Below are 18,505 nucleotides of genomic sequence, written 5' to 3'. Positions count from 1 at the left end.
CAAGCCGTTTCTCCTTTGTTTTAGGGGACACCAACATCGCTAATGTCGCCCTCTTTGCAGCTAGTTGATCTAAGCTATGCACCCCTTTCACTTTCAATAGGCCATTTCTCATGTTAGAGAGCATCACCTCTTGGGCGTGCATCTCCCGAGGTGTTGGTAGGGTTGTTACTCTACGAACCGGGGGTTGTGGGTACTTAATCTTTGATGGGCGAGAGGTGTGAAAATTCAAAATTCGTGGTAGTAGCAAAATTTCAGCTACCAGTTTCCCCCCCTCCAGCGATACATGTAAACAAAATTGGATATCCCAAACAAGTGCAATTGGGCCTAAAATGCTTCAAAACACAAATAAGCCAAAGCGCATGCTATCGGATTTGATGCTATATATTATTAAATGCAATGACCTTTGGCATGCTTATGAGCCATATAGCAAGCAAGTGCATGGAAAAATAAACAATTCAAAATTGTAAATGAGATGTAAATAGTGTTGGATTTATTAAAATATCTTTTCACATGCACAAATTATACTTTTCCAACTTCTTCCACTTTAGGTTGAATCTAGAGACCATTACCAACAACTATTAATGTTTTAAGACCACCATGCAGTAGTCCCATTAGTTTGGATTCCAAATTTTCAATCTGTTTTGGTTTTCAACAAATTTTTAAAAAGTTTTGGAGCGTGCCCTCAAATGGGTATGCATCACTTTAGCACAAAATTGGAGGCCCATTAACCCATGCCTAATGTTCTCATTTAGGTGTGTCCTTGAGTTGAATAGAAGCTCACATAGTGTAGTTTTGAATGAATACTTGGTTGCATGTATGTATAGAACAAAATTTGATGTTTTTGAATAAATTGTTATATCCTATAGTCTTCAGGATGCATGCTTCACATGCAACATAGCACTTGTAATGCTGTAATGGTCTCGTTCCAAATCCTTATTCCATAATTTTTTGCTCTCATGTTCAAGTTTGGAATGTGTACTACAACTTGAAGACAAAATTTGTTGAATCCGTTGGGCAATGCATAAGTTATGGGTCATAAAAGACACCTATATACAGAAAAGTCCTTGAACCTCACCAAAAATGGCTACACCTAAGCAAACAATGACCCTGTTGGATCGTTCACCACGTGGCAGCCTCTCGTTTGTTTCACCATCCTTAATATATAGTAAGATAGATGTGATCGTGTCTCCAAGCTGGACACATAGACAACTTCCAGTTTTCCCTAGCCTTGTATCTTGTCACATGCATAAAGATAGAGAACAGAAGGAGATCTGTTGCCATTCCTATGAAAATCGATAAGCATTGACACCGATGCGATTGTACTTTAGAGCATTCTCGTAGACTAGGAATTACATGCCAAATAGTAGGCCTTAATTACCATGTTTCCTTGTGTAAAAAAGCACTCAACTGTCATGTTATGTGGATGCCTGTCGAGAAGTATGGACTTTTCTTTGCCGACTTAGTATGCGAAACACATACACTACTATTACCTCTTCATTTGCTATGATATTCAACATTAGTTGTCGGCAAGCTTATTGTGTTACCCTTGTGTTAGCATAGATGACCTTTTTTCTTGTATTATTTCTTATTCTAATAATGTATAAGTTTATGATGTTTTCCTCTCTTGCAGATTAGGACACCAAACTGAAGATCATTGGCAACGTTTCGTATACACTCTCACCGCCTGACAAACATTCGAAAAGGTAATTATCTTTTGTCAACTATTACACTACCTTAACTATTCAAAACCAATGGACTAATGGATCATTCACATTCTTTGTTTTTATAGCTCTTGGAGAGGAAGCACACCACCACTCCAACCAACCATTGTGTGGCTATATAAGATTATATAAATATTTAGTTATATGAATTTAAATATGTTTATTACTAAGAAACTGCACTTAAATATCAAATCTTAACTTTATCTTAATGTGGAGATACTAAAGCAAATAGTATTGTTTTTGCTAGCACAGACCATTCCAGGACCGTTGCACGGATCGTATCTCTCTTGACTCTTGAGGACTCGCATTAGTATAAACCAGCTATTCCACTATGGCTACCTTTGAACATCAAACATCATTGCTTTTATAATTGTACAGTTACCTGCGTCCATAGCCCCCTCTTTCTATCCTATTAAAAAAAATAAAATGAAATTCACTTGAAAATTTTCTCTCTCATTCAATCTTTCGATGTACTGAATTGATATTTCAATAATTTCTTTTACCATATATAGGACTACATAAGAGAGGATCTTCTAACAAATGAATCGAGGTGAATTATAAAACTAAAATTTCTAACCATGCCTTGCGAGTAGTAAACGGTTTAAGGATCACCAAAGGTGAGGAAATTGGTTGATTTTTATACCGGTTGCTCATCCTCATTTGTTGGTTGAGGGGCCAATGCATGCATGCATGGGAAGGGGTTGGCTTTTCAGTGCTGCTTTTTCAAGGGGGCGCTTAAAATAGAGGACTCCTCACCTTCGGCTTCGCGCTCAGCTCCTCCTTCATATCGCTCTTCCCTCAGCCAGCTGATCGCTGCCTCCCTGCTCCTGCTTCATGGTTACCATGGACAGATCACGGAGCGTAGAGCTCTTCAACCGCGTTTCTCGCCTAGTGGGCAGCATTTACTTCCGCCACTCCGCCCACTGTCCCTCGTCCTCTAACGCTATTTACATCGGCTTTGCTTGCCTCGTCGGTGAATCGGGAGAGTCCCTCGTTCCAGCCTCCGTCATGTCCACGGTCAACTCCCCCGGCAGCCTCATGGTTGATTATCCCAGGTACAGCGATTGCGACTCACTCACATTTCGGGCTGAAGTTGTGCTCTTCAAGCACGGTTGCGAGGTTTGCATCGTCAAGCCAGTTAAGAGCCTCCGGACCCGCTGCCTCAACTTCTGCACAGAGGACGAAGACCCAGATCAAGGTGATTCCATTTTCTGCTTCAACTATCCGGACCTGCCGTACATAGACCGTGCCAAATCTCCTGCGATGATCGAAGGTGTGCTCTCCCTGCCTCCCCACCCTTCCTATGGCCTAATCGCCTCGTTTGGGATCTCCATCGAAGGCGGTATAGTGACAAACATGGCCGGGGAAATTGTGGGCAGCCACTCGTGCAATTTTAACGTAGAGGAAGGCGATCAAGTGCCCGCTGTAGAATCATGCCTTTCTGGAATGGTAGTGATCAAAGACACAGCCGATCAGGGACGTCCAACGGTGAACAGGAGAAGCTTCCCGGGGATGCCAGCGGTGCTATTGAAGAGGGTGCAGGACATGTTTGTTAAAACAGGCGGGCGATGGAGGAAGCAAAAAGCCGAGCAGGCAAGGTTGTACCGGCTGAGCAGGAGGTTGCTGTTTGCTAGTCTGGTACTGGCTCTGGAAACTCTACCACCGTCAAGGGAAAAACATTGCCAGCCTGAATTTGCGGCAAGAGAAAAACATTGCCAGCCTGCAAGCAAATTTAGTATTGTCAAGCGCAAGCGGTTATGTCAAATGTTCAGAGTTGAAGTTGATGTTGATGAGCTCGCCAACAGAGATGACTCAGAAGAGTGCAAAGACATTAATCTTGACTAGGATCACAAGAGGTTATTGCTTCTCTTTTCTTTACGTAACATTCACCCGAAGGGCGTTTGCACTCTCCTAGCTAGGTTTGGCTTGTCCGAAGTAGGCACCTTTTTACATAGGACTGTCTCTTCGTTTTGGACAGTTGATGTAAATTTCATCCAGTTGATAAGTTTACCACTCGACTCGACGCCTCCCTGCTAATTCAGCTTGATTGCATGTAGTATAAGTATCTGTGTTGAGCAAGTATTCTAGACTCATCCTTTTCAAGTTCCGCAATGAGGTTAAAGATAGATAACATCAGCTTCCCTTGAGGTTGGTATCCAAATGGTATTATTTAACCTTATGCTCGCTCAAAGTCACCAAGCAATACATGTATGCAAGTGATCTGCATAGTTTTTTCTCTCTCAAACTTTATCATGAAACCTATGTCGGAAGCGTCTACTCAGCAATTCAATGAGAGTCTTTTAAATTAATCTTCAATTGGTCTTGCATACAATGAGAGAACTTGATAACAATGCATACAATGGGATCAGACATTGATCATTGTTATATGGGCCTATTCCCACTCCTCGTTATGTTAATTTTAGTAAAATTAAAACAATTATCGATTTTATTTCTCATTGAAGTTTAATGTTTAGATAAATGTTTAATTTGGTTAAACTCATTATAAACGTTTAATGAAAGTTAAATTTTTTGGTTAATTTAAGTTTAACAATTATGAATTTTCAAGCATTACACTAGTTAATTCTTACACTACCTCGATGGTTTCTTTCTTGAAGGGATCAAGAGTGCAATGTTTGAAACACACTATTCAAAAAATTTGGACTTGTGTAAAGTCCAATTTTAAAACTAGACTAAAGAAAAGTCCAAATATCATGAATACACTCCTAATGCAATTTTTAAAGCTAACTTTAAAAACCAAAGTTTAGTGAAAACACCACGTACTTGCTACACTCCTACTGTAATTTTTAAAGATTAACCATATATTTTTATATTTCAAATTATGCTAAAGTCAAGAAACTTTTCATGAACATTGTACTTTCCATCACTGCAATTTTTAAAGATTAACCATATAAATCTATATTTTAAATTATGCTAGAGTCAAAAAACTTTTCATGAACATGATTGTACTTTCTATCATTTCGTAAGAACAGATGGCTGGTGTATACACCTTCTTGGTGTAGAAATACACCTTTAATGGATGACCAATTCTCTTGGAAAGGTGGTGTATATTTAAACCTTCTTACTGTAGAAATACACCCTTGGTCAAACTAATGAGAAAGGGATATAACATTAATGAGACTAAAGACATCAAAATAAACGAAAAACAATGTACTTGATTATAATGGAACCAAAATATGTTGTTTTAATCCAAAATTTCTTTTATATCGAAGATCAAAATCAAGGACCCTTGTCTATAAGGTCCTGACTTATACAAAATATATTATTTTATTCCAAAATTTCTTTTACATTGAATATTTAAAGCTCTTGCTCTTGAGTACCAAGCATAGGCCCTTGATTACTAGGTCCTAACTAATAGGTGGCTTTGTGTGCATGGGAGTTGAGGCTTAGGCTCTTTGCTTAGTATCCCACGTGCTCCACTTTCTGAACCTTGAGGGTTAGGATCCTCGCCAGTCTTTTCGCTTTTTGTTTCAATCTCTTTGCTTAATATCCCAACTGCTCCACTTGCCAGGCCTTCATCTAAGACTTTGGGGGTTTTAATTTCTCTACACTTTCTGCTTAGACCTATAGCCTTCCCTTTTCTTACAATGAGAGAGAGAGAGAGAGAGAGAGAGAGAGAGAGAGAGAGAGAGGGGGGGGGGGGGGCGAAGTGAAGAGGGAGATCGCAAGCAGAGGGGAGAGGGAGGGGAGGGGAGAGCGAGCGAGCAAGCGGAGAGAAAGGGAGGGGAGAGGGATCACGAGCAAAGGGGAGAGGGAGGGGAGGGGGAGTAGAGGGGAGAGGAGAGGAGAGGGAGCAGAGCGTAGGGGAAGGGAGGAGAGGGGAGAGGGAAGGGAAGGCGGGAGGGAGGAGAGGAGAGGAGGGAAAGGTAGGAGGGAGGAGATGTCAGAGGGAGGAGAGGGATACCTCCAGAGGAGAAGTCCACCAACAATGGAGGAGGAGGAAGATTTGAAAAAAGGAGGAAGAATGAGAGAATGACGAGGAAGGTTGAGATTTTATGTGGAAGTGGATTATAATTAGCTTTAGGCAGCTTTTTAAGTTAAGTATAAGTATAAGACACTCTTTCATTATAATTAGGTTTAGGACAGCTTTTTAGGCTTTTTAGGTTAAGTATAAGCCACTCTTTCATTGGTTTTCTCTTTATCTCAACCTGTTGCACGAATCAACAAAATTTTCAAAATTATGTAATAGGTGAAGAGCTTTCCAACCTATTGCATATGCAACATCTTCCACCTATCAACTTTTTTTATTTTTCATAAAAATTTTAGGCAACTGTGCTAAATGCAAAGTACTATAAGCCAAATGCAAAGTGCTATGTGCCAAATTCAAATCGCTATGTGCAAAATTCAAATTGCTTTGTGCTAAATGCAAATTAAATGGAACCCAATGAAGGGCTCGTCCTTGGTCTTATAATTTTTGGAGAGGAAATGTGCCAACTTTTCTCCCACACAAAAGTATGGTTATGTGCTAAATGCAAAGTACTATAAGCTAAATGTAAAGTGCTATGAGCCAAATTCAAATTGCTATGTGCAAAATTCAAATTTCTTTGTGCAAAATGCAAATTGAAATGAACCCTAAGAAAGGGTGCACTCTTTGGTCTTATGATTTTTAGAGAGAAAGTGTGCCAACTACAAATATGTGGTTATGTGCTAGATGCAAAGTGCTATATGCAGAATGCAAAGTGCTATGTGCCATATTTAAATTGCTATGTGCAAAATTCAATTTTCTAAAATCAAAATGCATAGTTGTGTGCTAAAATTCAAATAAAACATCAATACAGCTACTTGCCCGAATCTAGTTATATCTCTTCCAACCTATTGCGTGAGCAACACCTTCAAAAAGCTTGTTTGCTTTTAGCATTTTAAACTTTTCAAGATTTCTCAAATGACCTTCTTAACTTTAAAAAAATCTCTTAACCTATTGTGTACGCAACAATTCTAGTTCTTTTGGCTTTTTCAAATTCCAACCTAACTTTAAAAAATTCTCTTAACCTTGGCTTTTTCGAATTCCAACCTATCGTGAGCAATAACTTCAAAAAGCTTGCTTTGCTTTTCACATTTTAAAAGATTTCTAAAAAAACCCTCCTAACCTATTGCATACTCAACAACCATTGCACTTCTTTAAATTTTATAATATTTTTAAAAAAGTTCCCTAACCTCAATGCATACTCAACAACTTACAAAAACTTTTTTTGTTTGGATTTCAAAAACTCTTTATTAATAATATTAGCTGAATGTGGAAGACATGTATTCACCTCCTCTGTCTGATCTCATGACTTCGATCTTTTTGCTTGTGTGGTTCTCAACATGGATTTGAATTCTTGAAATCTATAAAAGACTTCATATTTCTCTTCCAAAAAGTAGACCCAACAATATCTTCTAGAATCTCGTCGATGAAAGTCACATGGTAAAGTGAACCATTAATGCTGTAGGTCTGTGCATAACCCCATGTGAAAGATCCAATATATGATCGCCACGAAGCCTAAAGCACACAAGATCAACGGAAGAACTAAAGAGGCTTAAAGCACACTAAATAAGACATGAGAGGAAGATAGCAAATCTATATCTCTTTCAATGTGTGTGTTCAACAATGCATGATAGGCTTCTTATATAGAGAGAGCCTTTCGAATAGTCAAACCATGTGGGATCCTCTCATCCACATCTCTCCTTGTAGGGATATCCTCAATCCACATCTCCACATCATGTAGTCCACATCCTAGGGTGGCTACTTTGATTCTTTCCTATACCATACCTTAGCCTCTAATTATGTGCTCATGGCACCACAACTCTCAACACCTCCCGTTGGTGCCATGATCCTTTGGCTACTATAAGGTGGTCAGATGTGAGTTACAAGATCAAATCCTCCCTTGGGTGCGTACATGGCTACTCTCAGGTGGTCAAGTTTGATTTACAAACATATGGGCTAAAGGTGGAAAGGATGTTGCTTCTCAATGCTTGATGTCGATGGCGTTCTCTTCTTTGCTTGATGTAGCTTGATGCATGATGCTTTGTTCTTCCATGTGCCTTAATGCTTTATGTGTGGATGCCATGTTTCGGGCTATGGTCATCTCATACACTTGTGCTTTTGGCATGCTTTTTACATTCATGCGTTGCTTTGTTATTTGTTGCAAAGGTCTAGCCAATTGATTTCTTTCAATATTGGCAGTGTCTAATTGCTAACCTTAACTCCAATTGTCTTATACTGGTTTCTCGGTTAAATCAAGCTTTTGAAATTGACAGGTTATATAAAAATATATTAAAACATAGTATAGTCTATACAATTATATAAATATGATATATTTAAAAGAAATTATTTTTTAAAATTATGAATATTATTTATATAAAATAAAAAATTAAATATATAACTAATAATTAAATAAAAAATAATTAACATATACATTTAGAGCTATATTAAACTAACTAATTTAACATTTATATTATTAATATGGAATAGAAACAAGAGTCCATGGGTGATTATTAAAAAAACTTTGAAACTTATTAAAAGTAGTAAATTACATCAATCATTAAATTAAAAAATTACTAAATTTAATAAGTAATATCAATAAATTATAAGTTAAATTAATAGAAAAAATAGAAATTATGATAAATTAACTCAAATTTTATTAAAAATTAATTTGTGAATAAAACAATATTCTTTCCAACAATTGAAGAATACAAGTATATCATAAAGTAAGGGGTATGTACAAAATCAATAACTACTTAAAAGTTTAGTGAATGAATTTATAAGATACATTTATAAGATACATGTTAAAAGACATGCATTCCCCGTGAGCTTTTAGCTTTTGTGCTTAGAGTCTCTGATGGGTATGATACTTTGTAGAGGCCCTGGGGCGTCAACTCCCTTTTAGTAAGAAAACCTATCAAAATCTTGAGTATGAGATGTATTTAACAATATGCCATGAGCATAAATTATTCAAATTAACAGAGCTATGTTCTACACTAAAAGAGCTTCAAATATGTCTTTACACCTTGAAATTTGGATAACACACGAAAAAGTTACATTAATATGAATGGAGATGGGTTTTCATATTTTAGTGTATTTTTTGTTTTACCCCCCCTCATCCAAAAGAGGGGCCCCTTGGGCCTCACATATAATGAAAAATATGTACAAATCTTAAAGTCTTGCATATTTTTCAAGATATATACCTTATATTTTGTGGGACAAGGGACACGAAATTTTCATAGTTTTCCCTTGCATATTTGATTTTTTAAAGGAAATCTATGCATATTATATATGGACCTTGTTCCCCCATACCCTGGATTTTGGACGAGGGTAATAACATATTACATACTGAGTCAGTGCCCTAGGGTAGAGGCCCTTATATTTTCTTAGTTTAAGGCTTGTGCATAATATCATACCCATCAGATATCATTTGAGCTATTCAGAATGCATATTTCCTTGTTTTGTACCATGCATCATGCATGAGTGTTGAAAAACATTGCGCACTCAGTTTGCTTTTAGCCTATGTGCCCATCTCCAATGGATATGATACTTTAGAGACCTTAAACTAAGTAAGTTGTAAAGTTTCATACCCATTGGATGGGTCATTGTTTTCTTGAGTGTAGCCATTTTTTGTGAGGTTCAAGGACTTTTCTGTATATAGGTATCTTGCATGATCCATAACTTATGCATTGCTCAATGGAATTTGGCAAACTTTGATTTTCTTGTGGCTCGCCCCTCCACCCATTTGGTGAAATAATATGTGGCCAAGATAATGTATTTGGCCCCTATCAAAATCAGAACGACCAACGTGGCTCTAGCGGTTCAACATAGAGCAGAAGCAATGCACGATCGTCCTGATCTAAGAAGTTTGTTGGCTTTTATAGAATGCTAGAAAAGGAGAGATAGCCTAAGTGCGGAAGTAATTGCTACACTAAGTGACGATGTTTTAGCACAAAAGTATGAGAGTTTCTCCAAATAGAAAGGACATCTGTAAGAAGCAGATGGGATGCAAGGTGTTTAAGGAGCACATCATACACATGCTAGATACAATGCAAGTCAGTGGTGCCTAAACTAGACCGGTGATTGTTTGTGATTGAGCTTTGGGATAGTTTACTTGTTTTATTTCTTAAACCATGCTTGGACTAAATGTGATTGTCCTAAACCAGCCCGGTGGTTGGAACATCATCCAACCGTAGGCTGGTTCGGCTTAATCACCAGTTATGTGATTGTCTTAAACCAGCGTGGTTGAACAGACATTAGTTGTTGTCCAGCCCCGTGGCATGGTTGGGCAAAAATTAACAACAATATATTTTGCAATATTTTGTTATTTTACTACATGTCCTAAACTAGTCCGGTGGTTGACTATCATAAACGTGTCCTAAACCAGCCTGGCGATTGAAATTATAACTTCCTAAACCAGCACGGTGGTTGAAAATTGTTTTGCTTCATTATATACTTTAATTAGACTGTGTTTTATCCTCTTTTAGTAGTAGCAAAAAGGGGCTCATTGTTATGTTGTTCTTGCATGTTGGGTCTATAGGACGGAGTTGTATCTCAAGTTTATGGACCAGAATTTGGACATTTCAATTAGGCAGAGGAGCTTTGAGCATTGTAAGCCCTGGTATGTCAGGAAACTCAAAGACAGGAATGTTTGTTGTTATAAAACACACATAGACTTTGACCTGGCTCGGTAAGCTATGAATGACTTGAGATCTAGTCGTGTTGGAGCATTGCTCCATGGGGATCGATGCCCATGCCTCCTCGATGAATGCACAGTCTATAGGCCACCTAGATCCTCATTGTGTATTGCAAGGGAGGGCAAGTTTTGTAGCCTAAGGTCTCTGTGGGATCCAATGGTTTGTCCAAAGGGAGATCGTGAGTGGCACTAGATTGAATGCACATTCGTGGCACATGTAAACATTGTAGTTTGAAGCTGAAGAAGAAGACATTCAATGTCTATCCAAATGTAATGAGGGAAGAAAACCATGTTGCTCTAAAATGGAGGAGATTTGAAAATGTTAATGTTGAAGGATCCGATAAAAAGAGATGGCTACTATCATATAAGAGCACCTAGCCAAGGGAGCTTATAGGTCACGTGAGGGTCACACGGTTCAATCCATCCCAAAATATGTGCTTCACAATTTCACAGGCTAGCTAGTAGGATAAGTAGTCCAGGACATGCCTTGCCAAATTTTCCCATGACACAATTGTATCTATCATAGCTTTTGCTAAAATTTATTCATTTCAAGAACAAGATGAGGTACAAAGTACTCTCACTAGTACAACAAGTAGATAACAATTCTTGTGCATATCACGTACAGTCATTTGCTTGATGCTTCCATGTCTGATGCCAATCTGGTTTTGTTGACTCACAGGAGTCCAGGTCAGTGCAACACACGTACCATTTCTACATTTCAAATGATAGGGAACATGACACTTTATTTGTGCAGCATGCTTTTCTACTGCATTAGGAATGGTTGAAAAAGGAAAATCCCCATGCAAAAAATACAAAACAACATTGGGTGTGGTTAGATGGTCCTGCCTCTCAATTTAAATCAGCCCATGGATTCTACTTCGTCTCAATGTTCAAATCCCTACCGGTCTAGACATGATGTGGAATTTCTTTGGGTCTAGACATGGCAAGGGTGAACATGATGGCTGCGGAGCTGTAATTAACCAATCTTTGTTTAAACACCAATTTAGCATGCCCTCAAGAAAAACTCAATGATGCCCATATGCTGTAACAACCAACCTCTCCACAAGTGTGCATTAAAAATACAATAAACAAAGCCTTAAGAATATTGTAGTACACAGAGTGTTCCATGAAGTGAAAGTGGATGAATTGCAAAGGAGAAGTCGGCACAATTGTGAGAAAATTAAAGGAGTTTGTGGTCTGCACAGCATATGGGGCTTTTCAAACAACCAACTGATTAAAACAAGAGAACTTTCTTACTGTAGTGTGTGCATCATAGGGGATCATGATGATTGTGAGAACATTGCAACTGTGAAGACATGGGAGTGAGTTCAAGTTTTCCCTCTATGTTCATATGGAGTGACAAAGAATGGAGAGACAAACGACTCACCATAGTTTGGCGAGAGTTTTGATGACCTCACTGACCATCTAGAAGAGGGGAATAACTTTGTAATTGTCACAGCATCTAGGGAGAACGAGCAAGATGACCCATACTTTCTATTGCAATGCACAAAACCTAAGCACAAGATTGAGGAAACATTGAAGGATAATTGGGGAACAACCTATGAGAAGTGGGATGTAGGAGTTGGAGCTTTTTGGTACAAAAAAACATCGAAGAGAGGCCGCAATTACGAACTGCTACATAAGAGTCCACAAACATGTGTGTACTCTCATGTAGTAAGAGCTATTAAGTTCCAGATGCAACCTGTGCCACAACGAAAGAAGGGTAAGAGTGTCTTCAAATTGGAATTAGATATGCATAAGCACGTGCATCTTGGGGTGTCTTGGAGCAGTGGACGAGGATGATTGAGATAGTACTAAGATAATGTACTCTCATTGTGACGAAATAATATTCCACTTGTCCTAGAAAATGGAATTTGTATTTGAGACTATGCTTCTTTTTAGTATATCCCAAACAACCACCATGCCAGTTTTATTAAATTATTTTTGTAAATCCCAAACGGTAAATCCCATGCTTGTTTTTAGTATATCCCAACAACCACCACGCTGGTTTTCCATAACAAATCCACACATCCACAAATCCATTCATCTTATAATAATAGAAGCAAACCACCATGCTGGTGGCTGTTAATATCCTAGTGCAACCAACCACTGTGCTTACGATTACTTATCATGAACTACTACCATGCTATCCCTACACTACTATCGTGCTATCCTAAAATTTGTTGCATAGTGCTGTACTAAAACAGTCCCCTTTAGATTGGTTATCTTTAACCATCAGATTTCAACCACCGGGCCACTTAAAACATTTACGTACTAATAAAAGGAAGTAGGTCGACACAAAATCAGGTATTACGAGCACCATGAGAAAGTCCACAAGTCCAAGAAATGTCTACAAGATTTTTATTTTTTCAAAATACAATGACATTTTGCGGCTCAAGGAAATTCCAAACTCCCAACTATCTCATCAGCCTCTCTATAGCAAGCATCTCCCAGCTCTTTAGGCCAATCTGATGCATAATGGCAGACCTCTTCACACACTCAGATTACACACTTCTTGCTTAACTCTGCCAACTTGTACACCCATAGTAACTCCTCCTTTTGCTAGGGGTCCTCTTCATCCTGGTCTTTGCGCTCTATACATCTTCGCTCCTCTATCATGTCCTGCCAAAATAAACCTACATTATGAGTTTGACAAGTACCTTAAAGGAGAAGGAATAACAATAGCCAAGGAAATTAATATTCACCATCTGTGCTGACTCCAAGTAATACACCCACCATTGAAGCATGTCCTCCTTCCAGTTATTTTCCTCCTTCTCCAGATTTGTATCTATGAGGAGGTCATCCAAATTCTTTTGGGTATGCCATAGATTCAGTGTACAGAGTTTGGGTTTGGTGTACATATTTTTGGGGCTAGATTTCATAATGGGCTCTTAGTTGTGTCTGCACTATAATTAAATAGGTTTAGTTCATTCAGCTTGAACTTCTCATTCTTCAGTCTCATGTTAGTTGTCTAATCAAAATCTTTGAGTTTATTGAGCCCGACCTTCTCATTCTTCAGTCTCATGTTAGTTGTCTAATCGAAATCTTTCATCTCACATTAGTTATCTAATCAAAATCTTTCGTCTCACATTAGTTGACTAATCGAAATATTTCAGTCTCACATTAGTGATCTAATCAAAATATGTCGTCTCACATTAGTTGTCAAATTGAAATATTTCATCTCACATTATCGTCCTTGGCATGGATCAAAGAACACTATCTAGTCACATAGCTGAGAAAACATTGCCCAAGTAAACCCTGGAGAAGATTAACAAGTCAATAGATTACATAGATTACATCTCAAAGACTCCTTTCCTTCAAATCACATCTCAAGGACTCCTTTATGAGCTCCCTGAGCCCTCCTTCCTTCTTTCCTTGCTCCTTTTCAAAATGGGATTGATTCCTTCCTACCGGGGTGCCCCTCCCTTCATGCCGCTTCCTCTTTCCTTCATTTGGGTTTCCTGGTTGCAAGCTTGGCCCTTCTTGCTCCTTTCTTGAAGGGGGTTGATTCCCCCCTTCTGGCTCCTTTTCCTTTTCGCAGTCAGGCTTGATCTTGGCCTTCTTCAATTTGAGCTCCTTGTCTTTTGCATCTTTTGCCCAAATGGAAAATTGAGTTGCAAGATCTACTTTCTCATTGTAGATAGCTGTAGCAAGTAGGGACATTTGATCTGTCCATGACCTAGGCAATGGAAAATGGCATTCTCTACATAGTGATTATGTATGCACAAACACCCCAAAGCAAAAAACATGCACAGGGTGGTAGCACGCAAGCCATTGGATCATGCAGTCATCTATGATGGGGGTATGGCAGAGCATGCATTTTGGACCCTACTGCATAGCACGATAAGCATCCGATTTAACTATTGCGGCCGTCAATACAATAATCTTGCTTTGTACATGACGAAGTTGCTTCTTGATTCCTTCCTCCCTGATCCTAAGGCTGCAGATGTTCTCCTTCATCTGCACTCTTTGCTCACTCTATGCAACAACTTCATTTGAATCCCTGAGCATCCATTGAAGCTGCTTAAATTGCTCAAAAACATCAACATGGGCCATTTCCAAGACTTCCACTCTAGTTTGGAAATCTGTCAAGATGATGGACTACTTTTCATAGAGCTGTCAAAAGCCATGGCAAGCTCGTGTACACCCCTATCGTAATCCTGTTACAGGGTCTTATAGCTTCCTCTTTGGACTTCCAAAAGTGTTTCTAAAAGACAATCCTCACCGTGGCTGCTGCAAATTGCTCCATCATGGTTGTTGCAACTTGCTCCATCGTGGCTGCTATCTACATCCTTCTTGGCCTAGAGTGCTGCCTCGTTGTCTTCTCCATTAGGGCTAGTCTCCGCCCCATCCTTCTTGGCCTTAAAGCTCTCTCGCAGTTCCTACATCACCTTTCTGGTTTCTGCATTCTCCCTTTTTAGCTCCTCCATCATCTGGCCTTTTTCAATGTTCAATGCATTCTGCATGTTGCAGAGATGTTTGTAAAGACCCTCCTTTTTGGCTCTCTGATCCTCAAGCTCCTTTCGCATAATTTCTAACTCCTTGTCCGCCATGTCCTCGTCACTTCTCACTTCTTCAAGCCTATCTTGGAGCTCCTTCATGCACTTCTCTGCTTTTTCTCTTCTATGCCTTTCCATGTCGACCAATTTTGCAGCGGCCTCAGCTTGCTCTTGTGCCTGCAAGGCCCTCGCTTGTGCCTCCTCTACCTTGGCTTCTGCACCTTCCCCCTAAGAACTTTCTCTAGTTGTGCGGTAGATGCCATCAGCAGATGCATTGCAACTCCAATGGACTGAGATGACAACTGGGATTTGCCATCCATGGAATTCTTCAGGTTAGTTAACAAGCTCTTGGAGATCATCCTTGAGAAAGATACATCACGTCCTTTCAGTTGCTCTACTACTGCTTGAACCTGCCAAAACTTCACAATTCCTCTCGTATTAGGAAATTAGTGAATGGTCTTCTTTAGCACATCTTGGAGGTTAGTTGGCAAGCTAAAAAGCTTGACTCCCACCATCTTTACTAATCTGACGTTGGGATATACATCTAGAATATCCTATCTCTTCCATTGCTTCTTGAAAAAGTGTGCTTGCAAATTGCCTCCAAAAATTCCTAGAGCATTTTCAATCACGCTTTCATTGATGGTAATCTTTTGACCTTGACAGACTAGTTGCCCCTCCTTCACGTTCACCTCCTGTACCAAGCTGGTGAAGTTTTGATGGAGAGCATCCAAATTGGGCTTTTGAAGAGCGAGAGAGGAGCTCCCATATGTCACGATTTCAAGATCAGGGGAGGAGAGGCTCTCGCACTGTGCTACAGAGGGGGAGGAAAGATTGTGTGAGGAGCTTCACAACTATGCAAGGTCCATTACAAGAGGGGATAGAAGTTGTAAGTAGAGTACAAGGGAGATAGAAATGGTCGAGAGGGATAGAAGATGAAACATGAAGGAAATGGAACAGTGGAGGATTGAGTTTGCAGTCCGATTGCAAGGGAGAACGAAACGGTCGAGGGATAGAAGACAAAATGGTTAAGGGAATAGAATAGCAGTTTGTAGCCCGACTACACTCTCAAGGTGAGAGCCACCGCGATGGTTGTAGCCCAACTACACTATCGAGGTGAGAGCCATCGTGGTGGTGGTTGGCCTGAATTTTGATTAATTCAAGTGGTAGTACTAACTTGCATGGTAATGAGTGATTAGAGGTGGTGGAATCTGAGATTCCCAACCTCGTCTGTGGTGGCAATCACAAAACTTTTTCTTTTCCAAAATATGATGGTAAAAGAGATGGACAAGCTTTACTTGCATGGATTAGTTCTTTCAATCAATACTTTTTGGGAGAACGGTACGAAGAGATCGAGAAGGTAAAACTTGCTGAGAGTCACATGACAAGCAGTGCACAATTATGGTGGAGTGTGGTTGTCGAAAGCACTCATGTTCCAAAGACATGGGAAGCATTCAAAGATAAAATCAAGAAGCACTTCCTACCTACACAATTTGAAGAGGATACTCGCAGGCAATGGCGAAGATTGAGGCAGTTGGATAATGAGAGTGTGGATGCATACATTGAGAAATATCTTTCCTCTCTACTTTAATTACAAACTATTGAGAAAGTGTCCCGAAAGGAGCAATGTCGTACCTTTGTTAAGGGTTTACGCCCTAGTATTCGTGCTGATGTATGTATGCTTCGACCATCTATAGCTTCTGATGCTATGGATTTGGCATTAGAGTTAGAAAGAAAGCAGGGAAGAAGCTTTGCTACTCGCACCCCTCGAGCAAAGAAGCATACTTCATACTTCAAGCAGGAGGGTGTAAGAGGTAAAGTTGGTAGATATGATGGTAAGTCTAATTGGAAACCTGCTAAGTCACGTATTAATTGAAGAACCAAAGAACTTGTCACATGTTACGAATGCAAAGAGAAGGGACACTACTCTTATGAATGTCCAAAGAATCCACTTGCTACACATAAGACAGGTACCTAAGCAAAGAATGCTGCCAACAACAATCGAGGAAATGGAGGGAGAACCAATGGACATACCAACAGTAATAGTCAGTGCAACAACTCCGCACGGATCAACTACATTGATGATGGATCCCATGATAAAGCTAAGAGGGCGAGGATGAGGATGATGACGCCAACTACACCCCTTCACGTAAGTCTTATTCAGGTAAAAGTGGATCTTATTTTCGTACTTCTTTGTTACATATGACTGCCCTATTGCACGAAAAAGAACATAGTGTCTTATTCACCCATGATTTCATTTCGCAATATAGTTGAAAAGTTAGGGCTCGCAACCATCAAAACAAAATAAAAAGTCAAATCAGCTTTTCAAGGATCGAATTATAATTGTTTGCAAATGGTTAAGGATCTTGAGGTGACTTTAGGGCCATTAGTTGAGAGCCATGATTTCTTAGTCACTCCTTTGCGTGAGCAAGATCTCATTCTAGGGATGCCTTGGCACGTCGATCATAATGCCAAACCTGATGATCTTGAATGCACCATTACTGTGACTCAAGGCTGTGACTCAAGGCACTGAGACTTCCCTCTTGGCCTATATTGTCACATACCCAAGCTAAAAGAGCTTTGCGCAAACGTGAGGAGACATATCTGGTTATGGTCAATAAGATTGAGGCTATTCTTGAGACTAAGAAAACTAAGCAAGAGCCTTTGGATCCTTTTCTAGCTACCTATGATGACTGCTTTATGGAAGACTTACCCCCTGGCCTACCTCAATCTAGACCTGAGGATCATAAGATTGACCTTATTCCAAGTAGCGCACCATCGTGTAAATCACCATATAGACATAATCCTACTGAGCAGCAAGAGATTCAATTCCAAATAGAAGATCTTTTGGCTAGAGGCCTAATTCAACCTAGTAGCTCACCATTTGGGGCACTCTCCTTGTCAAGAAGAAAAATGGAACTTTTTGAGTGTGCATCGATTATTGTGCCTTAAATAAAATCACTGTGAAAAATCGATACCCCATTCTGAGAGTTGATGATCTACTTGACAAGTTGAAAGGATCCACAATCTTTAGCAAGATCGATCTTAAGTCAAGATATCATCAAGTGAGAGCGATCGAGCCCGATATTTTCAAGACTGCTTTTAGAACCCAAACTAGTCACTATGAATTTCTTGTTATGCCTTTTGGATTGACCAATGCACCTACCACATTTAGTCGGATGATGAATTGTATCTTCCTACCCTATTAAGACTTTGTGGTAGTTTTCTTTGATGATATCATGATTTATAGCAAGAGTCGAGAGGAACATGAAAAACACTTGGATCTTGTTTTCTCTCTATTACATGAGAACCAACTATATGCCAACCCGGAGAAAAGTTCTTTTTTCCAGCCTGAAATTGAATATCTTGGAAACATTGTTTCAGCTGAAGGCATTTGAGTAGATCCCAAGAAGGTAGAAGTGATAGTAAACTGGCCACAGCCTAAAGATATCCATGAGTTACGATCTTTTCTAGGTTTGTGTAGTTTCTATCACAGATTTGTTAGAAATTTTGCACACAAGGCAATCCATTGACTGAACTACTGTCTAAGACTCATGCTTTCTCTTGGGGTGAGCAGCACACTTTAGCTTTTCAATGACTTAAGGGTGCAATG

The 18,505-nt window shown here is 39.4% G+C and overlaps 1 protein-coding gene across 1 annotated transcript; it reads left to right on the top strand.

Annotated features, from left to right (window-relative positions):
* Positions 1–2,564: 2,564 nt before the first annotated feature.
* LOC147903258 (uncharacterized) lies at positions 2,565–3,566 on the top strand. Its single transcript, XM_087371220.1, has one exon. The coding sequence runs from the start codon at positions 2,565–2,567 to the stop codon at positions 3,564–3,566; it is 1,002 nt and encodes a 333-aa protein (XP_087227346.1).
* Positions 3,567–18,505: the final 14,939 nt, after the last annotated feature.

This window comes from Dipteris shenzhenensis, chromosome 3 (genome assembly GCF_047967505.1).
Source record: "Dipteris shenzhenensis isolate YYH24624 ecotype China chromosome 3, Dip_SZ_1.0, whole genome shotgun sequence".
Lineage (NCBI taxonomy): Eukaryota > Viridiplantae > Streptophyta > Polypodiopsida > Gleicheniales > Dipteridaceae > Dipteris > Dipteris shenzhenensis.
Note: the sequence above shows the minus strand (reverse complement) of the source record. Positions and strands in the feature narration are given on the sequence as shown.

Excerpts from the sequence above, each read along its gene's own strand:
- LOC147903258 (XM_087371220.1), top strand. The coding sequence starts at position 2,565 with ATGGACAGATCACGGAGCGTAGAGCTCTTCAACCGCGTTTCTCGCCTA.